This window comes from Cydia pomonella, chromosome 9, assembly GCF_033807575.1.
Source record: "Cydia pomonella isolate Wapato2018A chromosome 9, ilCydPomo1, whole genome shotgun sequence".
NCBI lineage: Eukaryota > Metazoa > Arthropoda > Insecta > Lepidoptera > Tortricidae > Cydia > Cydia pomonella.
The window spans coordinates 479,891-494,289 of record NC_084711.1 but is presented as its reverse complement, the minus strand read 5'-3'; the positions used below and the strand labels follow the sequence as shown (position 1 = coordinate 494,289).

Sequence of the window (14,399 nt, the reverse complement as noted above, 5' to 3'; positions counted from 1 at the left end):
TAATTTCCTTGTTTCAGAATGAGAGGCGACCGTGTGATGGCGCCGTGTTTAGGCGCAATCCTGACCGTTATTAGCTTGGTTGCTTTAAGCAATGCCGGTAAGTTTATGCACTATTAAATATAAAAAAAAACACTAGTTCAGTGGCCATCTCGTGGAAAACGTGTTTAAAAATATATTTTCTGCCCCCAGGCCGAAAAGCGTAAACTTTCGGCCCGCTGCGCTAAAAGAAGTTGCCACTTTCCGGCTCCGTCGGACAGAAAATATGTATACACACCTGGGCCTGTAAATAAGAAAGCCTCTAATCACACGTAATTAACGGCCGAGGAGAAACTTCTTACTTTACTGCCCTAGGTGTGTAATATACTACTTTTTTGCCTATAGAAGTATGTTCAGATATTTCGTTGCACTTCCCACTGCGATAGGTATTATCTTATCTCTTTTCTGTTTAAATTAAACTATGAAACGGATATCATAATAAGCAACTTTATGTGGATTTATATTTGCTAATGTTCTTCTTGGTGTAAAGGGACCAAACTTCTTATAGTATTCTATGCAACAGTTGTATAAGAAGGGTCAAAAAAGGCAAGTGGCGTGAGTTACAATGTGAGCCGGAGCCGAAGGCGTAGGCGAACATTGTAAAGGAATACGCCACGAGAATTTTTTGACCTACTTATACAACGTTGCATACAATATTTTTCCTACGAGTCAACAAAAATAAATCTTAATTTAGGTAAACAAATTACAGCAAAAGTATATAGCCAAGACGCGCGAGCATATCTTGTGACGCGCCCGGCCCGCCCCGGGCCGCGGCCGGCCGGTCGGCGACACCTCCTCGTAACTCATGAGACCCTGGTACTTGCTACTTGCTAAATTAATTTTTTGGACAGTTTTTTCTCAATTTTGGCCACCGTAGCCTACGGAGACTAACAAGCAACGCTAAGCGATCTTCGTAGTCTATGGGTGTTGCTATATTACGGGTGTCACATGCGTGTTTCTGACTTATGAAGTAATTATTTTTACTATGCAACCAAATGAATATTTTGTAAGTTGGCATCAATGCACTTAGTTTAAAACTGTATTCGTTTTGGTTTTGTTAGGTTGGTAGCCATTAATCGCAGTAACATTATAGCTTATAAAAGCACAAGAGCTTTTATGAGGAATAGACAATATAGACTTTTCTTGAAATCTTTTATGTATGTTCTTATATTCGTGTTAATGAATGCATAAATGACAGATAACAGTAGAGGAGTAGGAAAAAACATTTTTTCGTCTACCAATGCTTTTCCACTTCTAGCCCCCGGGGTGTAGCCGTCAAGAGATCTTCCTCAATGCACATCGTTGAGAACAATGAACGCACGCATGTGTATTGTTGTTGGTCTTCACATTCGCAGAATGTATCACCTTCGTATAAATCCCGTCCTAAGCCTGATCAAATAATGCCAAATGTTTTATACACTAATGAGCACGTTTATGTCGTTTTAATTACTATGGGTAAACTATCTGTCCAAGGTCCGAAGTGATAAGTAACGTCTAGTGTCTAACCGAAGCTTCCAGTTTCGGCACGTTTCGGCATAAAAATCCTGGTTTTGTGACGAGTTGACGACCAAGAAACTGCCGTAGTTATCGGCCGCGCCGAAATTTACATATTGTATTTTGGTTTCAGTTTCGGCAGGTATCGTGTTTCCATCGAATTTCCACTTTAGCAAAATAATGGTTAACTTATTTAAATTATCAAATGTCGATTTAAATTACACTTGTCACGCTAAATAGTACAATTAATTTCTTGAAATCGTAGCCTTCTAACCAAGTGGATGAATTATTTAATTGGAAATGACCTTGAACTGTTTTGTTGAGTCGTCTGCGCATGGAAATGTCAACCGATGAATGAAGGGCGTATGAATACGCTACTGAGTCATTGATTCAACTTTGTAACCGAAGGCCACTACTGTATACTTTCACGCAATTTCGTAATTCGGGGAATTTTCCTTATATTTTGTGTTTTAAGTATGGGTTGTGTGATTCATTGATTTATTCAACGTAGGTATTCTTTTCTTTGTCTTAGTTCGATTTCTTAAACATTCTGTAGGTACAGGGAGCTGAAAAATTGCATAGACACACTATGAATGAATTACGTAAGTATATCGTAGCGTAGTACCCAAAGTACAAACTTTGCTTAGTTTGGGGCTAGATCGATCTGTGTAAAAAAGTTGCGGGCAGAAGCACTATAAAGAATGGAAATATCTGATTTTCCAACTATAGCTCAAATCTTTACTAAATCTACGATGAGATGTGCTCAGTATTGGTAGACTGGTAATAAGGATGATGTCATAATGCGGTGATCATATTACGCAAACGATGGTAATCTTCACAAAGTACAAATGTACCTAGAGTATGTATAAACGTGTTCTTCTTCTACGATATCACGCTTAGTATATTTTGAAAAACGTCGCTCCATTTTCCAAATACCTTTCATTCTCAACAAGAAATTTTTGTTCTTAAATTTTTACTATTTACTAGTCTCTGTTTAGCGTCTTCAGCAGAATAATGTCGTCACACAGGACGCGGGTCATACAAACTTCACTCTAATCTTCTCTGCTCCACCAATGATTCTCGGTAGAGATGAATACATAAGTATACATATGTATACTTTTAGCGACAACTTGAACGGCGTGGGAGTGTTCCGCGCGTCCGGCGGCGCCGGCACTTCCGCCGGGCGTCTGGGCTTGTCCGGCAGGCTTATGGATATGGTACGGCAGATTTATGACATCAACTGGAAATTTTATACATTTCTTCTAAGACTTAACTCAGGATTCCCACGTAAAGACAAACAACTTTGTATTTGGCCCTGGGATAGTGTCTCTACAAACAGCTTACTTACATATGGCAATAATGTGCGTAGCTACGTCATGTATAGTCGGTCGTGTGTATTGGCTTCATGTGGATTTTTTTTATGTCAAAACATTGTTTTCAGTTAGGTAATCGATTCTTTATAATATATAAGTACCTATTCAATCAATATCTGATTCCAAATATTCATATATTTTTCCAATAAAGTTTTATTTTCGTCAGTTGTTGTGCCGCTTTCAGGACCACCAAGCTTGATTATAATAAGTTCGGTCTGGGTTTCGATTAAAGAACCTTTATTCCTATATTCGTCTTAAATTTTGTTTACGTGTTCGCAGAAGTTACTCCAATATTCTTACATAATGGCACAGTTATTCGAGTCGCCTACATTCATTCTCTTTGTACACGGGACTTTATTATTTAGCTTTGAGAAGAGCGTCTAATTATTTTTTAAATATATTTTGACAAAATAAAACTCATTAAATTTAACCCAAACAACAAACCAGTTCAATATAACCGCACCATAAAATGTCCAATTTCAAAACATTGTTTATTGGAATACTATGCTAGCCTCTTTTCTTTTTAGATGTAGGTAAATATTTTATTGTGTACAAAATCATTTTTGTTGCATCTTTGGAACTCTTTTTGGCATTTTTGTGGTGAAATATTTATAATTGCGAAATATGTTCTGCTAGTTCGACTTGACAATCGAGGATTTTCAATGTCCTGTTGTCTCCGCTAAGTACAGAAATTAATGGACGTTATGTTCAAAGCCTAATCGATATAGTACTTGGGCACATATCATACTTGGGTGAATCAACTTTTAGACCAAGATTACTAAATTATCCACGATATTACAACTTCAATCAAAATTTGCGCTCATAAGTAACTTATATTATAATTTAGAAAATTTGTTTTATGCGTTAAAAAGCGTTATACTCATAGTCCTAAAATTTAGACAAATGTTAAGTTGGAATTGGGATTCTAAGAACAAATAAAACGTTTATTTGGTAAATATACTAAAAACTAAACTACAAAACTTAAAAACCTAGATCTAAAAATAAATAAAACTAGACTTAAAATAAATTGAAAGAATTAGAACAAATTGAAAGATTTTCTGTGAAAATATTTAATTTCCTGTTATTTCAAGTAGACACACTATATACTACTTAAACTATAAACTGAAATAAATGTCATATATGAACTAAAAAATGATCAAGACCTCCAACGTCGACCTGGAATCGAACCAGCGCCCTCTGTTTACGCGACAAATGCCTAGGCCGCTAAGCAAATTTTAGGAAATATGATTTCTTGGTAACTCCAGAGAAATTTTTGGTATCGCCGGAGATGTAAAAAGTTGATCCGGCCACTTCAGGGCAAGTCAAAGTCATACACTTATTATCCTCCTTTTATGTCACTGAATATTTGATAATGCCTAAGAAAAGCAATTACGTCGTCTAGACTATCTTTTGAAAGGCGAGTCTGTTGTCGAGCTGGAGTTATTCAGTGTTACGTAATAGCAGTCTTGAGAAAAACACAGTATTTTACTTAGGGTGACTTGCGTCATCCAGGGTTAGCCACTCGGGGTTAAATTGTACTAGTAACTCCGGGTTAAACAGGTTAACCCCGAGTTAATGGTTAATTCTGGATGGTGCATGTGGCCCTTAATCTTGCGCCGATAATAAGGTTAAAATAGAGCTAGGAGATGTTTATGTTATGTGTTTATGAGATGTTAATATATTGTGGAGCAATATATTAACGGAATGGTGGCCGTTTTCGGGCGCCTGGCGTCCGTTGGCTGGTTGGGTAGACGACATCGACATTCGGAAGATTGCGGGTTACTTCTGGATGAGATTAGTTCAGGACCGGGACAAGAAACCGATAAAACATGTCGAGTGAACTTGAATTATGTTAGTTACCCGTAAGTTTGAAACATTCATATGCGTGAGTCTTGCGGAAGTTTATTATTTAAATTTAAAAAATTATTCATTGGTATATTTTTCAAACCGTATTTAGGCTAATATTATTTGGTAGTTCGTTATATTACTTACCCTTATGTTAAAGGTACTGGTGTTAGGTATCTAAGCGACGTCTAAACCCATCCTTTTTTTCTGGCTAGTGGGTCCTAGCGGGCTGACCTTTTTGGCACTGGTCCTCAGCTAGCCGCGGCGCGGGCGGGGCGAGCGGCCGGACGGCATTCCTCGCGTGACTCAGTCCGGACGCGGGGACGTACGTAGCCGGTCAGACTTTACTATTACTGGCTCTTAGTTTAATTCAAGAGGCATTCATCATTACCCCGGTGTAATGGGTCCTAGTTTGAAATTTTTAGCATTCGTCCTCAGCTAGCCGTCGCCGGGATGTACGTAGCCGGTCATAATTTAATATTAATACCTAGTTAATTTGAGAGGCTGGTATCCATGATTCATTTGCCGTGTTAAGGACTATGTTTGATAATTTAGAAACCGACATGGGGAATTTGCTCTTCGGTAAAAAATCTACTGAGATGATTAAGTTAAGATCCCTTTCACACCGCAATGCTGCAGTAAAATGTACGATTCTATAAAAAAAAAGTATACAAATCGGATTATGCCGAGGATACTGTTTGAGTAAAAAAAAAGTACCAAATACTTGTACAAATTACATTTTACCTAAATTCCGTAATTGATCCCTTATGATTTTATATCTCAATATATTTTCTTATGTAAGTTTCTAGTTAAAATACTAGGGGTAAATCGATCTCGTCCTAAACTAAGGAAGGCTTTTGAAATATTACAGTTAATATCTATTTATTTCAACTTTATTGCACAATATATAAAGAGTACAAATGGTAGACTTAATGCCAGAAGGCATTCTCTACCAGTCAACTATGAGCTAAATCGTAGATCTACTTGGTGCAGGGTCAGTTAGAGTAAAATGGAAAAAAAAATTATAATTATACAATATTATACATAAATAAATATTAATAAGACAGCTACATACGCAGCGCGGCCGATGACCGCGCATCTCAGGAATGGCCCCTATCCGTCGGCATACATACCTACATACGGCATACTTTTCGCACATTATTGTCATATTGATGTTGTTCAATAACGAATACCATCTATGTCAACAACAATGATTAAGTGTCAAATAAATACCTTTTAGGTTAAACTAAATAATTATTGGTCTTTATATGCAGTTTTTGTAGGAAAATAACCTGTACTGCCTTAAAATAAGATTGAAATAGCTAATCATTGGAAGGGGGAAAAATTACTAATGTATGTGTAAATTGTAGGTATATTATCCTATAAAAAAACATTTAAGATACTTTTGGAAGCCTGAGTCAACTATAGCATTAAACGTGCCAAATTATTTACCCCTTCCTCCTCCTCCTGTTTTCCTGTTTTGTTGTTTGTTCTCCTGTCTCTTCGCCTGTTGTTTGCCTCTTCTTTATGTGTTGTATTATTTGTACTGTTTCTGTATTGAGGTGTGCAATAAATAGTATTTGTATTGTATTGTATTATTAGGACCTAAAAGAGAACATGAAAATGACATATAATACATTTATTAAGCACTACAAAATCACATGTGATAATAAGGATATTAACGAGTGCCAAGAAGATCAGATTTGTATACTATTAAGACTTCCAAAACAATGACAAACAATATGCATATAATTATATATGTTACCGCGGCCGGCAAAACGTCCCACTTTGTCGCTTGCCATAAGGACACCTTGACAGGTTATTCGTATAAAGATACAAGCAAATCTCGTCCTTATGGCAAGCGACAAAGTGGGATGTTTTGCCGGCCGCAGTCACATATGAATACAATAAACTAGTAGGGAATGTAAGGAGTAGTCAATAGTAATTAGACTAAACTAAAAGCCTTTGTTCGCTGGCATATATTATGCATTAAATGTTGACCATAATTTATTATTAAGAATGTAAAAGTACATACATATTAGAACAAAAAAGTGCTAAAGTAAAAAAGTGACCACGCTGCCTCGGAGTGGGTTGGCGACCCCTTGGAATTCCTTCGCAGGTGCATGCCAGTGCAATCGCTACTATGCACTTTTTGTCCTCTCATAACACTGAGAGCCCATTGCGTCAGACATTATAGCTTGTATTGTCTGTTCACGGATAAAAGTCTCATCTTAAGAGGCATCTACACTATAATTACCTATTAATTAATTAATTATGTAAACCGTCACTGTTTTTAAGTCTTTGTTTTATGTGAATGTAACCATGGAATACTTTTTTTTTCATAAAGTATAATTAATATTTATGTTTAATTATGTTGGGGATACATTAAAATAATTATAAATATTATGATGGTTAAATAGGGATCGAACACGTTTTAGAAAAAGGTTATTTCTGTGTACAATACATTATAAGTAAACGACGTTCGGGCAAAAAAAAAATCGCTTCAAAAAATTTTTTCTCCTACTTTTTCCTGATCCAAAACACGATACCAAATATGCCTTAAAACGGACCCCACAAAGTATTTTTTACACCTTGTGTTTATTCCGTTTCTCTTATTAAGTATCAAGTTCTTAATATAATAAATATATCCCGACTTGTAAGGTTACGGCGTTAAACTTTTTTATTTTTTTTATTTATTACACACACACAACCATCGTTACAGGCTATTCTAATTCGACAGTATGGAATTTGACACACAAAAGAAAAGAATTACATAGGTATATAGTAAATAAATTATTACAAACTACAGTAACCAGTGCCGGATTAACCATTAAGCAAAATAAGCACTTGCTTAGGGCACCACGTTTAGGGGGGCACCAAAATCGTAGGAAAAAAACGCGCAGGCTGCACTGCATCGCAGTCGTAGTACTTATGTACACGAAACTTTTTGTCGACTTTGACGTGTGCAAGTACCCATCTAATAACGAAAGGGTCGTAATAGAGTGAGGGCACGTAAGCACATCTCCAACCCTTCGCGGAGGCCCTCAAAGCTCATAGCCAAAATATCTTACCGTCGGGCTTGTGGCCAACCGATTTTCTCGACGTAGATTACCGATTTTGTAGCGAATTTTGTTCTCTTGCACGCCAGATGTGTCGGCCTGGCCGAGTTGCTGCAGAACCACGATCCTGCGACCTAATTGTCAAACTGTTATAAAGGGCCCCGCGAAAGCACAAAACCAAAAGCAACTTATTAAGTTTCGGTTTCCACTTAAGCCAAAGGCCGAGCAGTAGGAGAACCGTGATTACATAGGTTCGATTTCAAGCCACTCTATTGCAGTTCGGCGTTAGGTCTTATGCGACGCTAGGCCTTCTACTTTGTGCAAACTGCCTTACTTTCACTTAACATGGATCCAAATCTAAGCTGTCCTCTCTCGAAGCTGGGCCTTCTGCCTTGCTCACACCTCGCCATCAGTTGTATTGTATGATAACCCACCGCGATCGGACGCTCTGGACGTTCAGCCATTCATACCTCGCCAGTGGTCAAATTCAAATGCTTTCTTCCATCTCGACCTTTGGCCTCATCCATGCCTCATCCGTAAGCGCCGATCGAACGCTCCGCGCGTTCAGCCTTATGAAAAGCTCAGCCTTAGACTTTGTCTTTAAAAACACTGATTTAAACTTTCACGATTTAGGCCAATCAAATTAGATCCAAAAATAGCGTTTTGAGGAACTAATTCCCAGAAAGCTGGAAAATGTTTTGATACTTTCATTTCATTCTAAATGCGTGTAATCCAAGTTTGCTCCATCCCGGGGGGTATGCATACATTTTGGGATCCTTTGGAGATATTTTTTTCCTTTCGAAACCACTTGATTTTGAAGGACATAGGACAGTTCGTGGATTATACACTGGTAAGAAGGCGTTTTTGGATTTTTAACATGATTTTACCAAAAATAAAAAAATGTCGACCTTTTTATACAATTTAGACTAGGAATACATATTAGGGTACCTTCAATAAATCAATATGTTTTATTGCAAGAACATAATTAAATTACATTTTGGATCCTCAGATATCAGTTTTAATCATAATTAGAACAAATTTTCCGCCGGACGTACCATTTTCGATTTTCAAGCAAAAAAAACTGAAAAAGAGGAAACATTTATGCATACCTCCTGGAATGGAGCAAACTCGGATTACACGCATTTTTAGGACCAAATTCGAAAAAATCTAATTTTATGGGCCTAATTGTGACACATTATTATTTAAGAAAACGGGACTTAATCGCGTTTGATTAAGTTCTAAAATTACCTCCAACGTCAAGATAATGATGTCGACTTTACACAGTCTTCTCCGAGACCATGGGGAAAACGCCGTTTTTGAAACGTCGGGTCAGTGGTAATTTTAAAACTTACCCTATTAAGTCCCGTTTTCGTAAACAATAATTTGCTATTTTAGACACTTGCGGCCATTGGTTCTTGTCAGAACAAGAAGCTCCTACTGAAGCTCTGCCTTTGCCCTCACATGAATGAGCTTCGCAGGAAAGCTGTAGAGGTTGCAAAACCCTGTGCGGAGTACGGCCTATGCCTTTTATGTCTTCTCACACTTGGACATTGGTTGGCTCGCCTCCGGCCTTATGCGAAGCACGATCTTCAATTTGCTAACACTTGACCTTACATACTGTTGGAATATTACTGCTGCAATACTGTCAATTTCCGTGATAAAATGATGTGTTGGATTGAAAATTCTATTCTCAGCAGTAATGCGGCAATAAACGTCACTCAATTTACCAAGAAAATTCAATGTAATCTTGATGAGGGGTTGAGGGGGCACCATGGTCTAAAAATGCTTAGGGCATCAAAATGTCTTAATCCGGCACTGACAGTAACACAATACATATAGCATGGCCCTTGTGAATTCGCTCAAACAACAAAGAAACAAATCTAACTCGATCGCTACTCGATTAAGTGTCCGAATAGCGCACGTAAAGGGGGCCTGGCGAAGGAGTTGCGTTCGAGCGCGCGGCTCTAGTACGGTCAAATTAACTCAAATTTCACTAAAGTCAGGAACTAATTCTAAGGACTAATAAAATCACTACGGATTGTTTTGTATGGGCTAAAAATCGAACTTTATACAATCGTTACTAAATTCACCCCCCCGGAAAGGGGTGAAATCGGCTGAAAATAATGTAATGGTTATAACTAAGAAGAGAAAAAAGGTGTACTCGGTGTAATTTGGCGTACGTTTTACAACACTTATATCTAAATTCGCACGTCTTATTTATGTTAATTTAAGCTACGGAACAGGTAAAAAAAAAACAACATTAAAAAAAATCTATTTTGGCCATTGCGGGTCTGGGGAAAGTAATGTACTCGGTGCAAATTGAGTAAATAATTAGAAAAAATATCTAAATCCAATGTCAAATTCGCACCATGGTGCGACACCCGGAAAGTAGTTTTTCATGTTTTACTGTCGTTGTACTTCGGGGGAAATTTTAATACTATTGGAAATTGATGCAATCATATTCATTTGATTTTGTTTACATTCGCACCCCATAAAAAATTGGCATTTTTATACGGAACATGCAGTTTTGTAATCAAGTACCAAAAACGTAGAGCAATAAATACACAAAAGCGACAAGCGCGTGATTAGTGGCAAGAGAAGGAACGCGCGTAGATGCACCGACGAAGCACGGCTCTTGAGGCACGAGTAGTGGCATGTACTGCAAAAATAGTAGTGTTTCTGAGTATGCAGACAGACAGTCAACAAATTAAATACAGGTACGCTCAATGTTTGTTAAATTCGAAAAATCGCGTTTTTCCATATAATTACGAAAACGTTAGGCTACTTAGTTCACTCAATGATTGTTTAAAACAATAGTTCCGTTTTAATGCCAGAAGAAAGATTTGTGCTCGTTGCCCGTCAAAAGTGTCAAACAAACTGTCTCGGAACAATCGCTGCGCGTAGGGTTTGAGATCCGGATATCCGAAATATCCGGATATCGGGTCATAAGATCCGGATATTACGGATCCGTTAAATATGGTTATTGACCTATAACCGGAACAATTTTCTAATGAAATTTATGAATACTTTCATACCATTTTATCATTTAAATATAGTATTTTCATATATTTAATCAATTCAAATACTAACAGCACATCAATTTTGATAGGTACATACAGGTGTCACGCAGTAACTTTATACAATGAATGCGAATGTTGCTTAATGCAAACATTAGATCATTGGATATCCTGATGACTTGGGGCTATAGGCTCAAAACAAAAGCGACCTGGAGGCCAAGGCTAGGATAGTAGAGTAGGAAGGAGAGAAAATTGGTCTGATAATCAACCACTAGAATATCTCCAAATGAATAGGGCTAAGATGGTCGGCTCTTTATCATTTGTCATGAAGGGCATAGTGACAAGTGATAAAAATAGAACCATGCTGCCACCGCAGATCGAAAAGAAAAGACCTACCTAAAGTAATCGGGAAGAGGAGATAGATGTTCGAATCCAAAATGCCCTAGGATGCTCAGCAGCGCTTCGCCGAGTTCTAGTGTCCAAGCTGATCAGTAGACTGTCCATGATTCAAGTCTATAAGACAATAATTAGATTTTGATGAATGACATCGGTAAGTATTACACTTGGACTCTGAATCAGAAAAAAAAGAACAAGTTCTTAGTGAAGAAGACGAAATTCTGGCGGAATATTCTGGGACCTATCAGAGATGAAGATAGAGAAGATGAAAGCGTAGGAAAAATAGGGAGCTAGAGTAGCTAGTTGCGGCACCCAATATAATTAGCGAGATTATAGCGGCACGACTTCGCAGGCTTGGTCACTTGGAGTGGACGGGAGAGAATTGGGCTGTGAAAAGATATACCGCAGGAGCGATGTAGCCCTAAAACGCCCTCGGAGTATCCAACTAGCGTGGAGTGGTGCAGAATAGAGCAGAGTGACGTTGTTCTTGTATCAAAGGCCAAGATTCTTTTTGGGTCACCGATCCAGTGAAGTAAGTAAGTATTGCTTTCATAGTTAGTATTTCATGACGAATGAACACGAGGTGAGGCATTGGATGTATTTCCAACTATGCACCAGCTAATCCAGATATAAACCCTCCTTATTAAGTACGGTTTTAGAGATAACATTATGTTAGCTATTATAGTAATCAAGTAATCATTTAAAATTAATTGGGGTGATATCATTGTATTAAAACATAGTTAAAAACGTTATTTCTGTGTTATCGTTATTTGACGTTATTTGACGACCAGTTTGGCCCAGTGGGTAGTGACCCTGCCTACGAAGCCGATGGTCCCGGGTTCAAATCCTGGTAAGGGCATTTATTCGTGTGATGAGCATGGATATTTGTTCCTGAGTCATGGGTGTTTTCTTTGTATTTAAGTATTCATAAATATTTATATATTATATATATCGTTGTCTAAGTACCCTCAACACAAGCCTTATTGAGCTTACTGTGGGACTTAGTCAATTTGTGTACTAATGTCCTATAATATTTATTATTATTATTTATTATTATTATTATCTAAATCAGTTTATTCGGATATTTATTTTGGTGGATATTCGAATAATTAGAATATCACAATATTCTAATTGCAAACCCTACATATAACTTCCCAGTAGGGACACAAATAGGTAATGTAAATACTGCGAGGAGGATCTTGTTTAGGAAAAACCAGAGCGATCGAGTATATTCCTTCAACAGGATGCTCTCCTACAGCATATAAAAAGGGCTTAACAGACCCAAATTGGGACCAATTTACCTGAATAGCGACCCACAAATGCTAGATTCTTGCAACTAGGCTTGGCGAAAAAAAAATGATGGACCAGCGTACACCTCTGCAAGGAGCTATTGTGTTGCAAGTGCAAAGAACGCTGTACAGGGTGTGGGGGAGTAAAACACGGATTTAAATACACTATGCTTTGCGCATGCGAAGGTGCATGCTCTGGGACAAAATAATACGTAAAAAAAAAATATTTTTGTTTAATTAGTGTGTAACTTTAATTAGCTAGATCCGGAGTAAATTACAATAAAACGATCTCAGTATTCTTAATTTTGATAATAATACTTTTATCGAAAATATTACTTTACTATAAATATCGTTCAGCAAGTTACCTTTACTTAAACATCATTTGCCTTGCAAATTGTATTGAAACAGCCATCCGACTCTTGGTGGTGTCATCCGGTATGGAACAAAAATAGTGTAATTTGCTTGTTTATAAACCGATTTTCAAAATTTTAATGGAATTTTATAGCTTATTAATGTAGCATTCATATCTTCATACAATGTCTTCCTGTAAAGTTACTAGTAAAGTTGATGAAAACAAAAAACGGTTTTTTTTCGGGAAAATTTAAATAAAACTTAAAATTTCTCGCAAATTATGGTATTTACAAGGTCAAATGTATAAACGATATTGTAGCGCATTTAATTTTGCTTTTTATGACACCCCACACAAGCTTACATGTGATATACTTGCTGTGATAAACGCAATATTCTGAACACGGCACCGGCCATTTTGATGACGTCATAACTGGTGACTTAACCACGTTAGAAACTGTCTCCCGATGGTTTTTTAGTCAGAATAACATGCTTAACAACATACTAAAATATGATGCTGGTTTCATAGGCACCTTTTGGGCCCTATATGACCATAAGGGAAGCGACTTCATACCTACTCGTATAACATTTTTTTATACAATCAAACACATTTGAATAAGTAGTCGATAAAGCAGTCAAACATAGATTATTAATATGTTGTAACATGACATCACTATTTTTGATCTCACATAGTCAATTTACGCACAAACTTGCATTTCATTTTTGGTCGCACTTTTGAAGTTTGACAGTCGTTCTTGATATCCTATTTCTATGTATCCGGATCCGAAAAATTGTCGGATATTGCAAACCCTAGCTGCGCGCTGCGCTATCTTCCCGCCCCGCGCGCCCCGCGCCACGTGCTGCCAACCACCTTCGCTTGCAGTTCGTTGCGATTAATTCTATTTACTTTTTGACAAACTTCCGGTAAAAAAAATCTATTTTTTATTTAGTGCAAATGTAGTGTCTTTAGATAAGTACCGTTTTTAAAATTTTCACGTCTCTCTTAATTTCCCCCGAAGCACAATGTACAAAATAATTAAAAATACATGTTCCATAATTTGCCCAGGCGTGCAAAGTTAACTGAATGTTTATAATGCTTTAAAAAGCTTAACTTGAGATTGCACCAACCGACTGACTTATCCTCGAGCCGCAATCGAAAAAAAAAATTTTTTTAGGGTATCATACATTGCACATCTTTTTAATTAAGATATACTATGCACCAAGGTGTTCTCTATACATTACTTAGCTTGAACCTAATAGCTTTTAATTTACTCCAAAATTACGGCACTTTATAGTTTATACCTAAAATGTAACGGTCTTCCGTACATAATAGAAACGGTGCAACTCGGGGGAAACAATCTAGTTGCGCCATCTAACAAATCCAAAAAAAGCACGACTACACGACTTACTTCCATACTTTTTCTTAACTTGACTATACTACTCGGCCAGCAGGCTCGGCCGCCGCCGTCGCCACACATACCGATCCGGTACGTTCAAACGCACCTTTGCCAGGACTCCAGGGTTGCACAACTTGCCTCGTAA

At 37.4% G+C, this 14,399-nt stretch overlaps 1 protein-coding gene and 1 long non-coding RNA gene across 2 annotated transcripts in view; one reads left to right on the top strand and one right to left on the bottom strand.

Annotated features, from left to right (window-relative positions):
* Positions 1-14,399, top strand: part of LOC133521030 (mucin-2-like) — an 88,874-nt gene that overhangs the window by 51,544 nt on the left and 22,931 nt on the right. Inside the window, exon 2 of the mRNA XM_061855748.1 lies at positions 18-97. Coding sequence (XP_061711732.1) covers positions 19-97 — 79 coding nt within the window. The 5' untranslated portion in view covers position 18. The remainder of the gene's footprint in view (positions 1-17; positions 98-14,399) is intronic.
* LOC133521029 (uncharacterized) lies at positions 4,824-9,427 on the bottom strand. Its single transcript, XR_009799855.1, has 2 exons — positions 7,820-9,427; positions 4,824-6,353 (listed from the first exon to the last, which is right to left on the bottom strand). It is a non-coding gene; the product is annotated as an uncharacterized LOC133521029 (long non-coding RNA).